At 38.0% G+C, this 21,222-nt stretch overlaps 1 protein-coding gene across 1 annotated transcript in view; it reads right to left on the reverse strand.

Annotated features, from left to right (window-relative positions):
* EPC2 (enhancer of polycomb homolog 2 (Drosophila)) overlaps nucleotides 1–21,222 on the reverse strand; it is a 150,349-nt gene that overhangs the window by 88,682 nt on the left and 40,445 nt on the right. Inside the window, exon 2 of the mRNA XM_011943070.1 lies at nucleotides 18,199–18,358. Within this exon, the coding sequence (XP_011798460.1) occupies nucleotides 18,199–18,358 (160 nt within the window). The remainder of the gene's footprint in view (nucleotides 1–18,198; nucleotides 18,359–21,222) is intronic.

The following is a 21,222-nucleotide window of genomic DNA, read 5'->3' on the forward strand; positions in this document are numbered from 1 at the left end:
AAGCAGGTTGTTCAGTTTCCATGTTGTTATGTGGTTATGAGTTTCTTAATCCTGAGTTCTAATTTGATTGCACTGTGGTCTGAGAGACAGTTTGTCGTGATTTCTGTTCTTTTACATTTGCTGAGGACTATGTGGTCAATTTTGGAATAAGTGTGATGTGGTGCTGAGAAGAATGTATATTCTGTTGATTTGGGGTGGAGAGTTCTGTAGGTCTGCTTGGTGCAGAGCTGAGTTCAAGTTCTGGATATCCTTGTTAACTTTCTGTCTCGTTGATTTGTCTAATATTGACAGTGGGTTGTTAAAGTCTCCCATTATTATTGTGTGGGAGTCTAAGTCTCTTTTTAGGTCTCTAAGGACTTGCTTTACGAACCTGGGTGCTCCTGTATTGGATGCATATATATTTAGGATAGTTAGTTCTTCTTGTTGAATTGATCCCTTTACCATTATGTAATGGCCTTGTCTCTTTTGATCTTTGTTGGTTTAAAGTCTGTTTTATCAGAGACTAGGATTGCAACCCCTGCTTTTTATTGCTTTCCATTTGCTTGGTAGATCTTCCTCCATCCCTTTATTTTGAGCCTATGTGTGTCTCTACATGTGAGATGGGTCTCCTGAATACAGCACACTGATGGGTCTTGACTCTTTATCCAATTTCCAATCTGTGTCTTTTAATTAGGTCATTTAACCCATTTACATTTAATATTGTTATGCATGAATTTGATCCTGTCATTATGATGTTAGTGGGTTATTTTGCTCATTAGTTGATGCAGTTTCTTCCTAGCATCTTTACAATTTGGCATGTTTTTGCAGTGGCTTGTACCAGTTATTCCTTTCCATGTTTAGTGCTTCCTTCACGAGTTCCTGTAAGGCTGTAAGGCAGGCCTGGTGGTGACAAAATCTCTCAGCATTTACTTGTCTGTAAAGGATTTTATTTCTCCTTCACTTATGAAGCTTAGTTTGGCTGGATATGAAATTCTGGGTTGGAAATTTGTTCTTTAAGAATGTGGAATATTGGCCCCCACTCTCTTCTGGCTTGTAGGGTTTCTGCCGCGAGATCTGCTATTAGTCTGATAGGCTTCCCTTTGTGGGTAACCTGATCTTTCTCTCTGGCTGCCCTTGGCATTTTTCCCTCCATTTCAATCTTCGTGAATCTGACAATTACATGTCTTGGAGTTGCTCTTTTCGAGGAGTAGCTTTGTGGTGTTCTTTGTATTTCCTGAATTTGAATGTTGGCCTGCCTTGCTAGTTTGGGAATGTTCTCCTGGATAATATCCTGAAGAGTGTTTTCCAGCTTGGTTCCATTCTCCCCGTCACTTTCAGGTACACCAATTTAACACAGATTTGGTTTTTTCACACAGTCCCGTATTTCTTGGAGGCTTTGTTAGTTTCTTTTTACTTTTTTCTCTAAACTTCTCACTTCATTTCATTCATTTGATCTTCAATCACTGATACCCTTTCTTCCACTTGATCAAACAGGCTACTGAAGCTTGTGCATGCATCACGTAGTTCTCGTGCCACAGGTTTCAGCTCCATTAGGTCATTTAAGGTCTTCTCTACACTGTTTATTCTAGTTAGCCATTCGTCTAATCTTTTTTCAAGGTTTGTAGCTTCCCTGCGATGGGTTCAAACATCCTCCATTATCTCAGAGAAGTTTGTTATTACCGACTTTGTGAAGCCTACTTCGTCAACTTGTCAAAGTCATTCCCTGTCCTGCTTTGTTCTGTCGCTGGCGAGGAGCTGCGATCCTTTGGAGGAGAAAGAGCACTCTGGTTTTTAGAATTTTCAGCTTTTCTGCTCTGGTTTCTCCCAATCTTTGTGGTTTTATCTACCTTCGGTCTTTGATGATGGTGACCTACAGACGGGGTTTTGGTGTGAATGTCTTTTTTGTTGATGTTGATACTATTCCTTTCTGTTTGTTAGTTTTCCTTCTAACAGTCAGGTCCCTCAGCTGCAGGTCTGTTGGAGTTTGCTGAAGGTCCACTCCAGACCGTTTGCCTGGGTATCACCAGCGGAAGCTGCAGAACAACAACTATTGCAGAACAGCAAATATTGCTGCCTGATCCTTCCTCTGGAAGCTTCGTCTCAGAGGGGCACCAGGTTTTATGAGGTGTTAGTCAGCCCGTACTGAGAGCTGTCTCCAAGTTAGGCTACACGGGGGTCAGGGACCCACCTGAGGAGGTGGTCTGTCCATTCTCAGAGTTCAAACACCATGCTGGGAGAACCACTGCTCTCTTCAGGGCTCAGTTGGAAAGGCAGAAATCACCCATCTTTTGCATTGATCATGCTGGGAGCTGTAGACCGGAGTTGTTCCTATTTGGCCATCTTGGAACCATGAATCTGATATTCTAAAACTTACCATCACTCAATTACTGTTAGCAGGGAAAGTACTTTAGGAGGTTTTTTTGTTTTTTGTTTTGTTTTTAAATAACTGTGCAGTAGTAAATATATAAAACATAACATCTTACTTAAGGATTAGAACCTATAGGCAGCCCTAAGGCCAGAGGTACTATTTGGCCAGTTCACATAAATTAGGTGCTATCAAGGAATTATTATTAATTTGGTTACAATGGTACTGTGGTTATGCTCGGAAAAAGACACAAGTCCTTTTCTTTGAAAGATAAACAATGAAATATTTATGGGTGAAATAGTGTCTGGGATTTGTTTTACAATATATCACCAAAAAAAGTGTGAGGAATAAATAAAATATGAAACTGATGGTTTGTTGATGGATACAAGGGGTTCCCTGTACTATTCATTCCTTTACCTTAAAAATAAAAACACTCAAACGAAATTAGAAAAAAAAGAAAAAGAAAAAAGATAATACACATTAAAAATCCCTAATGTCACCAGGACATAGCTGGGAGCCTATGGCCCAGGTTAGAAGCGTAAGGCTTTCCGTGGCCACAATATGCAAAGCTAATTTGCCTCCAACTCTGGGCTAAGTTACATTGTTGTTGTTGTTCCAGTTCCTGAAAAGGACAAAAGAACACCACTTACAAATAAAGTTGGGAATATGGGGGAAGGATTCAGAAGCTAAATAAGTAAAAAATGTTGAGATATTTATCAATTAGTTTGGGGACATGCCACTTGATACTCACTGTGACTCATCAAGAACAGGGATTCTCAAATTTGAGTATATACCTACAATGCATGTTTTTCCTTTTTCATGTTTTATTGTGTTGAAATACATATAACATAAAAATACCCACAACTGTTTATAAGTGTGCAGTTCAGTATTAAATATATTCATAACGTTGCATAATCACCACTGTCTCCATAACGCTTTTCATCTTGTAAAACTGAAACTCTGTACCTATTAAACAATAACTCCCCATTTCTCCCTCTCCCCAGTCCCTAGCAACCACCTTTCTGTCTGTCTGTCTCTATGATTCTAACTATTCTAAGTACCTCAGATAATGACTTATTTCACTTGGCAAATGTCTCAAGGTTCATCCATATTGTAACCATGTGTCACTGCCTTCCTTTTTAAGGCTCAATAATATTCATTCTAAGTACATGCCACATTTTGCTTACCCATTCATCCAGTAATGAATAACTGTGTTACTTCCAGGTTTTAGCTTTTGTGAATAATGCTGCTATGAACATGGGTACACAAATATCTCTTTTGAGACCTTCTTTCATTTGTCTGGGTATATACACAGAAATGGAATTGCTGGACCACATGGTAAGTCTATCTTCAATTTTTTGAGGGATCATCAAACTGTTTTCCATAGTGGCTATACCATTTTACATTCCCAACAGTCCAAAAGAGTTCCAATTTCACCACATCCTTGCCAACACTTGTTATTTTCTGTTTTTGATAGTAGCCATTCTAAAGGGTATGAGGTGGTATGTTTTTAAAACTGATTTTTGAATGGATTCAGTGGCTCATACCTGTAATCTCAACATTTTGGGGGTCCAAGGCAGGAGGACCGCTTGAGCCAAGGTGTTTGAGACCAGCATGGGCAACAAAGTGAGATCTTATGTCTAAAAACATTAAAATAAAATTAGCCAGGCATGGTAGTACACAGCTGAAGTCCCAGCTACTCAGGAGGTTGAGGTGGGAGAAGTGCTAGAGCCTGGGAGGTCAAAGCTGCAGTGAACCATGATCACACCACTGTACTCCAGCCTGAGCAACAAAGTGAAACCCTGTCTCAAATACTATCACTACTACTACTAACAAAAGAACAAAAACCCTGATTTTTCAGGCCCCACTCCCAAAGCAAAGGATCCTGAAACGTTTTTTGTTTCCTTTCTTTAAAACAAAAAACCCAAACAGGTGATTCTGATACAATATAACTAAAAACAGGCTTTAAAAACCGACTTCAGCATCCCAAGGAGTATCAAGGTGACTAAAGCTCCCCAGAACATACTTTTCTAAAAAACACTGCACTATAATCTAAACTGACAGAGATGGAAGAAAACATATAGTTGAGGAAAAAATAGGACAGAAGATTTCCTCTAAATAAGGATTAATGGCTAATAATTAAAACTTAAGGATGCATTGAAGGTTCACAATTAACAGACTACCAAAAATACTCTAAATGGACAACAAGGAAAAAAAAACACCAAACACATTTTATTCATTTTGAGATAATGCATGACTGCCTTAAGATAAACAAATAAGATCCTGTATTTTAAGTTCCTTAAAAACAGACTGTGTTCAACACATGTTATCACCCATAGTGCTCTGCACCATTAAATGCTTAATATCAGAAAGTATGATACAGTGGGAAGACTTCAAGCTATCAAAGGACTTAGGGCAGAGGTGTCCAATCTTTTGGCTTCCCTGGGCCACACTGGAAGAAGAAGAATTATCTTGGGCCACCCATAAAATACACTAATGATAGCCTGATGAGCTTAAAGAAAAAACTGCAAAAAAAAAAAAAAATCTCATCATGTATTAAGAAAGTTTTTGAATTTGTGTTGGACCGCAAAGCTGTCCTGGGCCGCAAGTTAGACCAGCTTGACTTAGGGCTTCATCTCACTGCTTTCATTCAACAGGTGTGGTCCCTTAATGTCCCTACAAGTCACTTAATGTCCCTACCTCTTGCTACTGATGTGTGAAATCACAATATTAAGTCATCTTCTATGTAACAGTTCTCACTGCAGGAGACTACGCTGGTTAAAAATCCACTTGTGTGTATATGCCCAAAATAAAGAAAACTGAATAATTTGTTAGAAGTTCAGATTCCTGGGGCCCAATTCCAGAGATGCTCTTTCATTAGCCCTCAGAGCTGGGGAAGCCCTGCAGGACCTCTTAATTCTGGGTTTGAGAATCACAGCAGGGGTTACACTGAACAATTTCTAAGGTTTATACTGGCTTTGAAATTCCTCTAATCTATGAAAATTTGTGAGGGAAAATGAAAGAGAGAGAGAAAAAGGCAAATTTTCATCATCTCCTAATCCCCAGAAAAAGCTATTTTTACATTAAGTAAATTTAACAACACAAGATTTTGATTTTCTACTTTGTTGCTGAAATGACAAATAAAGCTTACCAAAACATAAAATCCTTCTACAGCTTTCAAGTTTCTAAAGTGGTAAGAAAACAGTTTACAAAAACAAGCCACCTGACTTCTGAAAACATCAGTAACACTGAATAATCTCTAAGAAAAAAAAAAAAAGACGACAAATGACTAATATCAAAAATGAAATAGGGGGTCATCACTACTCATCCAACAGACATTAAAACGGTAATAAAAGTATATTATGATAAGCACAGAATAACTATATGGCCATAAATTGACAACTTACATAAAATGGGCAAAAACACAAACTACCAAAACTGACTAAAGAAGAAACAGAAAATCTATATAGATTTATAATAAGCAAAAAGTCAAATTAAAAAACCTCCCCCAAAAACACCAGGTCCAGATGAGTTTACTGATAAATTCTACCGAACATTTAGGAAAGAAATTATATCAATCTCTCTCATCACTCCCAGAAAACAGAAGCAGAGATAACACTTCCTAACTCATTCTATGAGGTCAGCATCACCCTAATCCTAAAGCAGAAAAAGATATTATAAGGAAAATGACAGACGAATAGCTCTCATGAACATACATGTAAAAATTCTCAACAAAATGTTATTATAGCAAGCTGAATCCAACATATAAAAATTATATGCCAAGACCAAGTGGGATTTGTTCAGCATTTTTAATTAATTTAATCCACTGCATTGACTAAAGAAGAAAAATCATATGAGCATATCAATAGATGTAGAAAATCTAACCCTCTTTCACAATAAAACTCTCAGCAAACCAAGAATAGAGAATTTCTTCAACTTGATAAAGAACTTTTACAGAAAACCTACAGTTAATATCACAATTGTAAGAAACTAGATGCTTTCCTACTAAGATCAGGAACAAGGCAAGGATGTTCCTTCTCACCACTTCTATTCAACATCATCCTGGAAGTCCTGGCTAATGCAATTAGACAAGAAAAGGAAATAAAAAGTATACAGATTAGGAAGAAATGAAACTGTCTTTGCTTACAAATGACAAGACTGTCTATGGAGAAAATTCCGAGGAATTGACTAAAAAAATTCCTGTAACTAATTAGAGAGTACAGTAAGGCTGCAGCACACAAAGTTAACATACAAGTCGGCCGGGCGCGGTGGCTCACGCCTGTAATCCCAGCACTTTGGGAGGCCGAGGCGGGCGGATCACAAGGTCAGGAGATCCAGACAATGGTGAAACCCCGTCTCTACTAAAAATACAAAAAAACTAGCCGGGCGTGGTGGCGGGCGCCTGTAGTCCCAGCTACTCAGGAGGCTGAGGCAGGAGAATGGCATAAACCTGGGAGGCGAAGCTTGCAGTGAGCCAAGATCGCGCCACTGCACTCCAGCCTGGGCGACAAAGCGAGACTCCGTCTCAAAAAAACAAAAAGAAAACAAACAAACAAACAGAAAAACATACAAGTCAACTGCTTTCCTACAGACCAAAAATGAACACTCGGTATTTGAAATTAAGGAACAATACCATTTACATTAGAACAACAACAAAAAATGACACTTAAGTATCAATCTAACAAAACATGCAGAGGATCTATATGAGGAAAATCACAAAAGTCTGATGAAAGAAATTAAAAAATGCAGAGATATTCCATGTTCATGGATAGGAAGACATTATTATGTCAATTCTTCTCAAATGTGATATAGATTCAACAATGTCTCAATAAAAAATCCCAGTAAGTTATTTTGTTACAATGATGAATTGTTCATATAGAAAGACAAGAGCCCCAAAGAGCCAATATGAGAACAAAGAAGAAAAAAGGCAGAGGACTTAGGTTTAGAGCAACTGGTGCTAAAGAAAAAAAAAAAGGCAGAGGACAGATACTACTTTACTTCAAGACTTACTCTGAAGCTATTATAAACAGCAAGAATTTAAGAAAAGAGTGGACAAGTAGATCAATGGAACAGAATAGAGAGCCCAGATACAGATCCACACAAATATAGTTTTTGACAAAAGATCTCTGACAAAGGAGCAAAGGCAATTCAACGGTGGGGGGAGCAGGGAGTCTTTTCAACAATGAGTGCTAGAACGGTGACATCCCATATGAAAAAAATGAATCTAGATATAGACCTTACACCCTTCACAAAAATTAATTCAAAACGGATCACAGATCTACATATAAAATGCAGTCTACAAAACTTGTAGAAAATAACACTGGAGGAAATCTCAGGGACCTTGAGTTTGATGATGGGCTTTTAGAAATAATACTGAACACATAATTCATGAAAGCAAAAAAATTGTTAAGCTGGACTTCATTAAAATTAAGAACTTTCACTCTATGAAAGACACTGTTAGGGCATGAAACGACAAGGCACAGAGAGGAAGAAAATATGCAAAATTCATATCTCTATAGGAACGTGTATCTAAAATATACAAAGAACACTTAAAACTCAACAATAAAACAATCCAATAAAGAAATGGGCAAAAGGTCTGAATAGACACTACACTAAAGAAGATATATAAATAATGTCAATCAAATGAAAAGGTGATCAACATCCTATATCATCAGGGAACAGCAAACGACAACAGCGACATAACACCTCGCACCTAGTAAAATGGCTAAAATCCAAAAACTGACAAAAACCAAACGATGATAAGGATGCAGGGCAACAGAAACTCTCATTCACTGTCAGTGGGAATGCAAAATGGTAAGGCCACTTTGGAAGGCAGTTTGGCAATTTCTTATAAAACTAAAAATGTTTACAGCAATTGTGCTCCTAAGTATATACCCAATTGAGCTGAAAACTCACAGCCACACAAAAACCTACACACAAATGTTTAGAGCAGTTTTATTTATAGCTGTGAAACTAGAGGCAATCAAGATGTCTTTTAATAGGTGAATGGATAAACTGTGATATAGCCATATAATAAAACATTGTTCAATGATAAAAAGAAATGAGCTATCAAGCAACAAAAAGACATGAGAGAACCTGAAAAGGTTATGTGTTATATAATTCCAACTATATGACATTCTGGGAAAGGCAAAACTAAAGAGACAACAAAAAGATCAGTGGTTGCCTGGGATTTGGAAGAATGTACCAGTGAAGTTCTGGGAGTTTTTAGAGTGATGAAACTATTCTGTAGGATACTGTAATCATGGATCCATAATGTTATGCATTTTTCAAAATCCGTAAAACTGTGCAACACAAAGAGCAAACTGTAACTATGAAGTTTAATTAATAACATCATTAGCTGTAACAAATGTACTAATACAAGATATTAATACTAGCAGAAAGTATGTAGGGATAGCATATGAAAATTTTGTTATTGGCTTCTCTGTAAATCTAAAATCATTCTTTAAAATATGGTTTGTTTTTTAAAAAGCCTAAAATCTTATTTTTCCTTGAGATGGAAATTTATATTTCACCAATTCAAATTACTAGTTTACTAATTATCTGGGTCTAAAACTTCTCGATAATTAAGGTAGAAACTGAATAAAAACCTTCAGTACTGGCCCTCTTACAGATCCCTACTGACTACGGAAGGATGTAAAACTAATTCCTTGTAATAATTTACAGCTTCCAAAGACTATTAAAATTATTTGATTACAACGGAAAAATGCTTACTCTATGACAGTCAGTGAAAAAAGCGAAAGCCACAAACACATACATGCATACATAGAGTATAATGCTTTTTTTTAAAAAAAGGGAAGAAAATACAACATTTATCTGGGTTAATTATCTTTGGGAGATAGAATTATAAATTTTTTTCTGCAATTAACATTTTACTTTTCATTATAATCAGAGCATGAAAATCAGCTTCTCAAAAAAAAAAAAAAAAAGCTTATTTTCTTAGTTTCTATCAGAGAAACAGGAGACTCTGTTTTTCTTTTTGAGATGAGTCTCGCTGTCACCTAGGCTGGAGTGCAATGGCATGATCTCAGCTCACTGAAACCTCCACCTCCCAGGTTCAAGCAATGCTTCTGCCTCAGCCTCCCGAGTAGCTGGGATTGCAGGCATTCACCACCACACTCGGCCAATTTTTGTATTTTTAGTAGAGACGGGGGTTTCACCATCTTGGCCAGGCTGGTCTTGAACTCCTGACCTCGTGACCCACCCACCTCGGCCTCCCAAAGTGCTGGGATTTCAGGCGTGAGCCACCGTGCCCCGCTGAAACAGGAGATTTGTTTTTTTTCTTTTTTGAGACGGAGTCTCGCTGTGTCTCCCAGACTGGAGAGCAGTGGTGCAATCTCGGCTCACTGCAAGCTACACCTCCCTGGTTCACGCCATTCTCCTGCCTCAGCCTCCCAAGTAGCTGGGACTACAGGCGCCCCAAATCACGCCCGGGTAATTTTTTGTATTTTTAGTAGAAACAGGGTTTCACCGTGTTAGCCAGGATGGTCTCGATCTCCTGACCTCGTGATCCACCTGCCTCGGCCTCCCAAAATGCTGGGATTACAGGAGTGAGCCACCGCGCCCGGCTGAAACAGGAGATTCTTAAGCCAGTAATGAGAAAACTTTTTCAAACAAAGTTCAATTTTGCAGGCGGTGGAGGGGCAGGGAGGCTTTACTTAACTCCATAGAGGGAGGATTGTGTATTTACTCCAACTTTATTTTCTTAATAACAACGTTAGTGAGAAAACAATTCTTTTAATACTAAATGATCTTATTTAAAAAGCAACATCATCATCATACAGGCTGCCTTTTCATTCTCTTATCCTTTACGTCGCTTGTTACCTACTTTAGCCTCCTCTAAAACCGTGAAAGGTACAGTAACCTTTTTTTTGTTAACATATAGAGAAAATAAAACCCACTTGACTGAGGTCCTATGTAGCCCAATTTCATTGAAAGCAAATCTTATTTTTTTGTCAGGCACAGTGCTTACTTGGAAGCTTAGAAATCAATAACTGCCACACACCCTTTCCCAATTTGGGCCTCTCTTTATTCAAACTGTGGAATTTTCAAAGATAGGTTGGACTTGCAGCAAACCAGTATACCCACAGGCACTAAAATGGGTTCTCTAGCTCTACTCAGTTAATCCCTAAAACCCAAAGGTCCTGGATGATCCTCCTATTCTGTGTTCTTCTAGTGTATGTGTGCACACACGCATGCATGTGTTTGAAGGGAAGCACTTAACGAACAGCTTGTATTGTTGCCTTAGTGGTTCTCCCTCCAAAGTCTTTGATTTATAAAACTCAAAAGGCTCTTTTCAAAGTTGAATCTTAGGCTTTCCCAAAAGCTAAAATTCACTACCTTTCAATAGAGCTTTTCACTACTCTAGGCAATACAGTAAAATATGAAGTGCGTGCTTGTATTACTCTCATGGTTCCCTTTTCTTCAAGTTTCTCCCTTTGTCTAGCACCTCTTCTCTGACCCATTCATAGTGCTCTTCCATTCATTAATCCTCTGCCAGGCCAAATGAGAAGAGCACATCATCACAGTTATATACATCTACCTTTTCTATCAGCAGGCAACCTGCCTCTACCCTGCAATTTATCCACTGGAAAAAAAAAAAGAATCCATTATTGATTCTATTACCAACCCCCTCTGAATGGTAATTGATTTCTATGTCTAAAGTGTAGAAATATTTGTAACTTGTAATGATGAACCATGACTGAGAAGCAGTATAAAATAGTTAAACAGAAACACTCTGGAGCCAGATGGCATGGATTGGAATTCTGACTCTTCTACTTTCTAGCTGCATCACCCTGGGCTCTTTAATGTTAAGTTTAAAACGGGAGAAATATGTTTGGTCTAAGAAGGCTCCTTTGAGCAATAATTGGCTTAGCATTCAAAAACTGTATGCAAACCGTAACAGGATGTAAATACAGAAGTCAGTAAATGTTATTTTACTATCTTTTACCCATAACTGTGGAAGGAAAGGTTTAGACTTCTTTAAAATGTTCAAGAAGTAAACATATGAGAAAATATTTTTATAGGTAGACAGTCCATGGAATTATGTTACTGGGTAAAATGGGAAGGCAAATTTCCTTTAGTCCTTTAAGGTAGGGGAAACAAGATGCTGTAAGGTACTCTCAGGGGAGTGTGGCATCCTTGGAGAATCATTTATGGAGATGTTAGTTGCTAGGTGAATATGCTGAAGGCCTATCTTTGGTAACTCCTCCTAACACAATCAGTTCTGCTGAGTTACCTCAGAGTATCTTCTTTGGGAGGCCCCATAGGAGGGTTCAAAATGCTTGAAGGCCAAGGACCATGCACCCTTTATGACCAATCCTGCTTTTATATTTTGTAATTACACCATGCCTAAAATGTGTACCACTGTACATCAAATATACCTTATTATACTGCCTTTATTCTCTCCCTGATTTCTTTAACCGTGGTCTTTAATGTATTGGATTGTATTTTACTCTAAGTCATTGCAAATCCCGTTTTCTTTTCTTTTTTTTTTTGAAAAGTGGACATAAATAAATGCACATAGCCTGAAGGGGCGTTCTCCTTTAAACTCAGGCTTCTCTTTCATTTATCTCAGACTATCCAGTTATTAGTTTGCTTTTCACACAATGTTTGGCATTACCTTCTTTTTTCCCCTGTAGAGACAAGGTCTCACTATGTTGTCCAAGCCAGTCTCCAACTTCTGGGCTCAAGCGATTCTCCCACGCTGGCCTCCCAAAGTGCTGGGATTACAGGTGTGAGCCACTGTGCCTGGCCTCCTTTCATATCTATTATCTTCTGGGTTTGGAGGCTTCTCCTCCTTCCTGGATTAGTACCTACCCAGACACAACTCTACCATTTCAGCCCCAGTGTCCACACTCACAGCTTTGCCCAAGAATAGGACATGGTTGCAGCTAGTGCACAATCTGAGGAGAGAAGAATATCCTTAGAGCTAGCTGACCTGAATGTGGGTTGCCCTCAGGGGCTGGCCATGCTCCCTGTCCCTGTCTAATCACCTGAAATTCAGATCCAGCTTCACCTGTAATGTGTTCTCCACAAATCTGACACAATCTGCTTCTGTACCCATGGCATTGTTTTACCAGTCCTTATTTAGTTGAATGTGTGATGTCATCTCACGGAATTTATGCCTAATTTCTTAATACACATCCAATAGTTTTTTTTTTTTTTTACAAGAAAACGATGTTCCTGGAATACATCCTTTCTACCAAGAAGTCTTACTGTATAAACAAAACAATGCTCTTCATTTGTTCTGAATCTTTCCCAACTCTTTCCAATCAAAGTATGTTTGCCCTGAAAGAACGGGTCAATTACCATTTTTTGCATAATGCAGAGAATATCAAAAGATATTTCCAAGGATAACGAGACTGAAGTTGGATGTTAGGCCAGCATCTATTTTAACCATGCTGAAAAACCTAGTGGTATACACAGGTCCACTTTATGTTGGTAAGTGCAACTTTTTCTCTTTTCCAATGTAGACTTGACAACAGTCAACTTTATCAGTCTGAGAAGGAGTCAGCTTCAAGTGTACAGAAGTGTACAGCAGTGTCCACAAACAGGCATTTGCCAGGGCTTAAAATCTTGGAAGCGGACACAAACAGTACATTTCAATTTCCTTTGAGTGCATTCCTCTCCCTGCCTGACAGATGATAAGAAGTTATTACTCCACCTATCCTTTCTCCTGAACTCTTCTTTCAGTCAAGACAGTATACTGTTTTGTGTTTGTAAGACTAAGGGAATGAGATGAGGGAAGTAAACTTTCATTTCAAAATAAGAAATGAGAGTCCTGCTACCAAGAACTATTTAACTGAGTTCAAAACTGGATACAAATTAACTTCAGAATATTTAAGAAACAATGTCAGGCCGGTGTGGTGGCTCACGCCTGTAATCGCAACACTTTGGGAGGCCAAGGTGGGCGAATCATGAGGTCAGGAGTCCAAGACGAGCCTGGCCAACATGGTGAAACCCTGTCTTTACTAAAAATACAAAAATTAGCCGGGCGTGGTGGCACACACCCATAATCCCAGCTACTCCAGAAGCTGAGGCAGGGAAACTGCTTAAACCTAGGGTGGGGGTCGGGGAATGGTGGAGGTTGTGGAGAGCAGAGATGGTGCCACTGCACTCCAGCCTGGGCAACAGAGGAAGATGCCCTCACGGAAGGGGGCGGTTTGGGGGTGGGAAGAATGTTGAGTTCCTTCATGTTCTACAATTCTGAGATATTTAGTATCAACTGTAAAAAGTTAACATATTAAATAAAACCGGTAATAGATCAAATAAAGATACTATTGAAATGTAAACAAAGTTGTTTCCTTAAAAAGTGTGGGTGCTGAATTTAATAAAATTATTGAACTCCAAGAGGAATGAAAGTTATAACATTTGGGTTGAAGTACTCAAAGTAAATGTGATTTAATAAAAGTAAAACGGAGGTAGCATTTTTTCCTGCCATGTGGCACACAGTTGAATAGTTTTACTATCTTAGGTCATCAAAGACTATGTGCCTTCAAGATGCTTCCCACCTGGTAAGGACAGCTCGATGTGTTATGATTCAGTAAGTTCTGCATAAAGCTGATAAGGGTGACTATGGAGAACTGCTACTGAAAGGGATTGGAAGGAACAAGAATGTTTATCTCACTTTCATAACAGATTGGAGTCCACTCCCAACTCCTTCTTGGCACTTTTTGGCCTAAATTAACAGTCGGTGAATAACAGAACTCACCTTTTAATTTCTAACACAGCAGGTTGCTCAATTTCACTGTACGCATTAATAATTTTAGCCTTATATGTGATTCTGTGTACAATTTTTAGTTCAACAAATACTGATGGCTTGAAAATGCCATCAAGTATATGCTTTTAATTTCATTAATTCTTTCACTCATTTATTTATTCAGCAAATATTTAACTGCACATCTAACCACATGCTGTAAGTACTATACCAGGCAGTGAAATTCAAAGAATAAAAAAGTCCCTTCTCTCAGTAAACTTTGCCCAACAGAGGGCAAACAATCACAACTGAAGGTGAGTCAGTGCCACAATGAAAGTATGCACTGGACACAGGAGAGGTGGGGCAAACAGTGCCAAGAACAATGCTGAGAGAAGTCAGGAAAAGGCTCCTAAAGGTAATCCTGGAGGCAAGCTGTATTTTAACAAGTGAAGAAGTAAAAGGCTATGTGAGGACATAACAAAATAAGGCATAACTCAAAGAACTACAAACACCTCATTACTAATGTAGCTTAAAGCATGATGGGTTAAAGAAATTAGGAAGGAAAAGTGTATTGAGACTACACTCTGGGACTGTACTAGCTAATAAAAATACTAAAGTACCATGAGATGGAGCCCCTGCTCCCGAGGAGCTTACAGTGTGGAGGAGGAAAAAGACCCTCAAACAGTTCATTTCAATAAGGCTGGTGTCACAGTGGAAGAACATATAGGGAAACATGGCTGGACAGGCACAAAGGAGTGCCTTACACATCACACAAAGAAGTTAAATTTTATCCTACCGTCAACAGTCACTGAAAATTTTGAAATGGATAGTAATTACAATAGTGGCAGTGGATGATGGTTTGGAAGGTATAAAGACTAGGGCAATAAGGAGGCTTCTGCCAAAGCCCAGGCAAGTATGTGATGAACCTGAACAAGGCTACCCTACTGTGGCAATTTTACAATGTTTTTTTCTAGCCAAGTGAATGGGAATTCTCTCTAATCTATCATTAAAAGAAGAAAAGGAAAAATTCAGAGTGAAATTTTCTGAAACTCCTTAAAGGCATAGCAAAAAGTTACATTAAAAAAATTTTTTTGGCGGGGCGTGGTGGCTCACGCCTGTAATCCCAGCACTTTGGGAGGCCGAGGCGGGTGGATCACAAGGTCAGGAGATCGAGACCACAGTGAAACCCCATCTCTACTAAAAATACGAAAAATTAGCCGGGCATGGTGGCGGGCGCCTGTAGTCCCAGCTACTCGGGAGGCTGAGGCAGGAGAATGGCCTGAACCCGGGAGGTGGAGCTTGCAGTGAGCCGAGATCGCGCCACTGCACTCCAGCCTGGGCGACAGAACGAAAACCCCACCCAAAAAAAAAAAAAAAATTTTTAACTTTCCTTGAAAAAACTCAGTAACACCATGAGTTTAAAATTTAGTACAGATAATCTTAAGTCCAATAAGCAAATTGTGAAATATCAAATTGATGGAAAATTGTACATGCATTTTTAATGAGATACCATATATAAAAATCTGAGAAACTTAAAATATGACTAGAAACGCAGAATATTGTGTGTGCAGTAAGATACTGTATAGTATGCAGTATATACTGACAAGCTAAAAGAAAAAATGAAAGGTAATTTTCTATTATTTTTATTCTGTTTTTTACAATAATAGAATAAAATGAAATGAAAAAAACCAACACAAGATTTATTGTAGTCAGTGGGCCTGACCCACATGAATTACACTCGATTTTTAGTTCTTGGTTTCCTAGAATGGTTTTTACAAACGGTCTTCCTATCTAACTCCAATATTATCAAAATACAAAATAATTAATACTTTGGCTTAAGAGAGATACTTAAAATTCCTACTATGAATAGTTATCTCCTTCCTGACTGATAGAGGTAAAGGCAAATTCAAAAAGCTAACAGGACTCAAAGTCAAAGAACACAGGAGAAAAAAAATAAATAATTTTTGCATGTGTGTTTCTCTAGACTATTTCAGAGAAAAGAAATCTGTGGAAAACGGCTGTACCACCAAAAGACTTTTTAAAGCCATTTTAAAACAATTCAGTCAACAAACACATCATTTATTGAGCATCTATAAGCCAAGCACTTTACTCTGAAGACACAACAGAAAATAAAATATGTAGTTCCTGCCCTCAAGGAGCTCACAGTCTAAAGGGAGAGAAAGAATGGTTACAACTAATTGCAATAAAGTATGGTGAGTCCTCTACCAGATGTAAAAGATACTATGATAAGCAAAGAAGACATGTAGAGTGAGAAAAGTCAAGGTGGCTTTCATAAGGGAGTTAAGTCTTTAATGACCTTTAAGAAGGGAAAGAAGACTTCAATAGCATATGCAAGGAAATGTTAAATATGAAAGAAGGTGAATGTGGATAATTTTCGTAGTCCCTATGGTACGCAGAGTGAAGGGAAAAGCAAAAATAAATGAGATTAAAGGAGAAAGCAGGGAACAAATTACAAGGGACCTAATATTCATACTAGAGAATATGACTATTATTGAATTCTATCAAATCTAAACTGCCAAGACACAACATTATTACTATATGCACCATAAGAAACAAAAAAGCTTTATGTTTGAGTCTTAATATTAAAATAGAGTACTACAGAATAAAGCTACATTACCAAAGGGCTATGCCCTCAGTGTAAGATTAAAGAAATATATTAGCCATGCAGAAAGGGAAAGCAAGGAATTTTGTATTTCTCAACTTGCCCTTAGGTAGAAAGGTGAAGCAAAAAATTCTTCCCTGAGAACTGAACCTTGAGCAGATCTGCGGCCTAAATTAAAGCTAACACTGTGGTTCAAAAACAAACAAACAAAACAAACGAGCAAAAACTTTAATGTGGTCTCCGGTTGGTAGTATCCCCAAATGCCTGGCAGAAACAAATGAAAATTCTCTTTAGAAGAACAAGACTTCAATCCTGAACAATAGCAATTTAAGATGCAATTTCACTGCAAAGATGAAAACAGTGCATCTTAGAATCAATGAAAAACACTCTATCTTATAGTCAGTCTTAAAGCTGGTCATGTTTCAGAATTACATGGGGAACTCTTTAAAAATACAAATCACCAGACTTCACACCCAGAGATTCTCATACAGGTAGGTTGTCAGACAGGTGGGTACTTCAGGTAGGCGGGATGTTGAGCCTTGGAATCTCTATTTTAATAAGGTATCCAACATTTTTTTTTTACACACCTGACAAGATAACAAGACACTAGCAACTGCGGAATCAGCTGAAAAACCCTACTCTAGAAGTTCTTTGTGGAGAGAAGCTAGATTAGAAGAGCACAGGGACAGGAGATACAGGACAGTAAATGTAACAGGAGACTGTTAAAAGTCTTCACGCTAGAAGTGGTGATCATTTAAATACTAACAGTGGGAGAAAAGTAAGAGTATTAAGGAGGCAAAACTACACAGAATTCTTTAATAAAAACTATATGAAAGTAAAGGCATTAAATCTAATTCTGAAAAATTCCAGAAGACTAACCCTACTCCTGGGCATTAGAGCCACTGGGCCTTTAAAAGTAAATCTCGGGTGGGCGCAGTGGCTCACACCTGTAATTCCAGCACTCTGGGAGGCCGAGGTAGGTGGATCAACTGAGGTCAGGAGTTTGAGACCAGCCTGGCCAACATGGCAAAACCCCATCTCTACTAAAAATACAAATTAGCTGGGTGTGGTGGCACGCGCCTGTAATCCCAACTACTCAGAATGCTGAAGCAGGAGAATTGCTTAAACCCGGAAGGCAGATACTGCAGTGAGCCAAGATCACGCCACTGCACTCCAGCCTGGGTGACAGAGAGACTCTGTCTCAAAAAAGAAAAAAAAAAGGGAAATCTCATCTGGGTATAGTAATCCACCACCTTTTAGTTGTGTAATAAAGTGTAAGTGCTATACAAAACCCTATACTACATAAATATCAAATGCTCCAAATGTTACTTAAAACTCAAAATGATTTCCAAATTCAGATGTAAGCACAGAGGGATTTTATTCTTTAATGTTTAACACTTCTATTAATCAGTGTGTATGAATTTAAAAATTAGAATTTTTTTAGGCAAAAGAAAAGATTTCCACTGGTTGATAAATTTAAAGTACAAACAGAAAACAATGAATTAACAAACTTACGCTGAATATGAATGAACTGTTTTGGCTGTTTAAACTCTCCTTTGTACAAGCGATTGTAATAGTTGACGTTGCTCTCTGCCTCAGGAACAGGAATGACCATGCTCTCTTTTTTTTCTCTAAACACTTGCTGTGCTGAAATCGCTCGCTGTAAATGATGTTCCTGGAAAATGTAAAGTAGGCAACATAAGTTGTTTTGGTAGGTAATACTAATCAATGCATAATTTTATATAAAAGTTACTTTGTTTAGTAATCACAAAGTGCTTTAAGAATGAATTATAAATAGTTCCTTTGCCAAAGACCAATACATACATTGCCATAATTCTCTCTTAATACTTGTGGCTCATACTGGTAACACCTCAGATTATTACAATTTTCATAAGTAGAATTTCTTTTAAAAAAATTAAATATATATTCAGAAACTAGAATATAAAATTTCAATTACAAAAAAATTAATGTTTGCTAAATTAATTGAGGTGTTTGTCACCACTACCAGATGAAAGAAAAATTCCAAGTTACAAGAAATAAATTCGTATCACAGATTTTAAGTATCTTCTGCATTTATGTACTTCAAACTTTAACAGTACAAAATTCTGAATAATTCAAAGAAAGATAAAATTACGTTCAACAAATTTTATTACTACCAGGGCAGAAAATATTTTTAAATAAAAGTTAAATGAACAGTTCCTATAACATATGTCTAGTTTCTAATCACTTCATTACTTCCGCAACTTACTGAAATAGCCTCCTAAATCAAATTTTCCCTCCTTCCTCCCTTGCCCCACAGTGGCCCACTCCCAATAAAGCAGTTTTACCTTTTGGAAGGTAAATCGTGTCATGTCACCCACCCCATAAAGGATTACTGATCTCCATCCTATTCAGAGTAAAGGTTAAAAAATCACTCAATGGCTGGGCGCAGTGGCTCACACCTGTAATCCCAGCACTTTGGGAGGCCAAGATGGGTGGATCACGAGGTCAGGAGATCGAGACCATCGTGGCTAACACAGTGAAACCCTGTCTCTAGTAAAAATACAAAAAAATTAGCCGGGTGTAGTGGCGGGCGCCTGTAGTCCCAGCTACTCGGGAGGCTGAGGCAGGAGAACGCCGTGAATCCAGAAGGCGGAACTTGCAGAGAGCCGAGATCGCGCCACTGGACTCCAGTATGGGTAACTGAGCGAGACTCCGTCTCAAAAAAAAAAAAAATTCACTCAATGACCTACGAGAGTCTGCATCTCTCTTATCTCATTTCCAACCTCTCTCCTCTACAATCTTTAATTCTGGCCACACTGATGTTGCTGTTTCTATATATCCAAATGATCTGCTTTCAAAATTGTTTCCAGTCTTATCTCAGCAGAGAGGCCTTCCGTGACTTTTTTTTTTAATCTAAAAGAGTACTCCTCCTCTAGCACTCCTTCCCTGTTTTACTTTCCTTCACACCTATCCTGTTTTACTTTCCTCCACACCTTTCCTGTTTTACTTTCCTCCATACCTCTATGCAACATCTAACAGAGTAAAGATCTCATTTGTTTACTGCTCATCTCCCTCTAGCATAAAGTAAGTTCCAAGAAGGCAATGATTTTTGCTTGTTTTGTTAATTTCTTATCCCTAATGCCTAGTACAATGGCCAAAATATAGAAGCTGCTTAATATACATTAACTGAATGAATAAATGAAATCTTTACTGGATTCCTACTACATGTCAGGCTATGCAAAATACACATAAAGAAACTGAGGCATAAGGATATTTCACAGGTTGTTGAAGGTCAAACAGCTCTAAGTAACAAAATAGAAATACAATCCAGGATATACATATATATGCAAAGCCAAATTCTTAATCCTAAGATATTACACCATTTTTTTGGAAGTTCTATAAAGTCCAAGAAATTAGAAGTTCTTAATTTCATTCAAGCCTTTAGGGTATGTGAAATGTTATTATACAAAAGGAATTAGTGAAGTGATCCAAAAAGAAAAGTTTCATTCAGCAAGACATAAATAAAATTAAACTGAAGGTCCATTCTATGCAAAATACACAGATTAGTTTGATTATAACCAGTACTTTAAAAGGAAGGTAAGATGATAGACGGGGATAGATATCAAATAATGAGAAAAGAATTACATTAATTTCATGATCTTCTGCCAGTAATTACTATTAAAGAAAGCAGAGAGACAGAGATATAAAAACAAATGGGAAAGAAAAGAAATACAATATGAGGAAGTGGGCCAACAAGTTTCTATGCCACAGACAAGTGAACAATAAGCCAGGGCAGCTACTGGGACTCCTACAAGAAGCATCAAGTTTTGTCAGATACAATCAAGTCATACCTGCTTTTCCCCAAATAATCATTTATACTACATCACAGTCAGTATCTCTTTGGCATTTTGTCAGACTAAGTTAAATCAAGAAAGCATACGCATATTTAAGAAAAATGTCATGAAGTTTAGCTAAGGAACAGAAGTCTAGGAATAACTAAGTAAACTTAAAAAGAAGCAGAAAATGTAGCATGAGAACGGAGACCTGCCTACTAGAAATCACAAAATACTATAAAGCCACATTTTCCACTCCTTTTTAAGCTCACTAAGTGCCACTCTAGTGAACATACAAATAATAATGAAGCGAAACAGCCTTATTGCTGAGGCAGAGAAAGTTTCAGTGGTCTGGAGAGAAAATCAAACCAGCCACAACATTCCCGTAAGCCAAAGCCTAATCCAGGGCAAGGCACTAACTCTCTTCAATTCTATGAAGGCTAAGAGAGGTGAAAAAGCTACAGGAAAAAAGTTAGAAGATGGCAGAGACTGGCTCATGAGATTGAAGGCAAAAATCCATCTCCATAACATAAAAGCGCAAGGTGAGACAGCAAGTGCTGATGGAGAAGCATCAGCAAGTGATCCAGAAGATCTAGTTAAGATCAGTGATGAAGGTGGCTACACTGAACAACAGATTTTCAATGTAGGTGAAACAGCTTTCTACTGGAAGAAGCTGCCATGCAGGACTTTTATAGCTAGAGAGGAAAAGTCAATGCCTGGTTTC

This window comes from Colobus angolensis, unplaced genomic scaffold (assembly GCF_000951035.1).
Source record: "Colobus angolensis palliatus isolate OR3802 unplaced genomic scaffold, Cang.pa_1.0 Scaffold215, whole genome shotgun sequence".
Classification (NCBI taxonomy): domain Eukaryota; kingdom Metazoa; phylum Chordata; class Mammalia; order Primates; family Cercopithecidae; genus Colobus; species Colobus angolensis.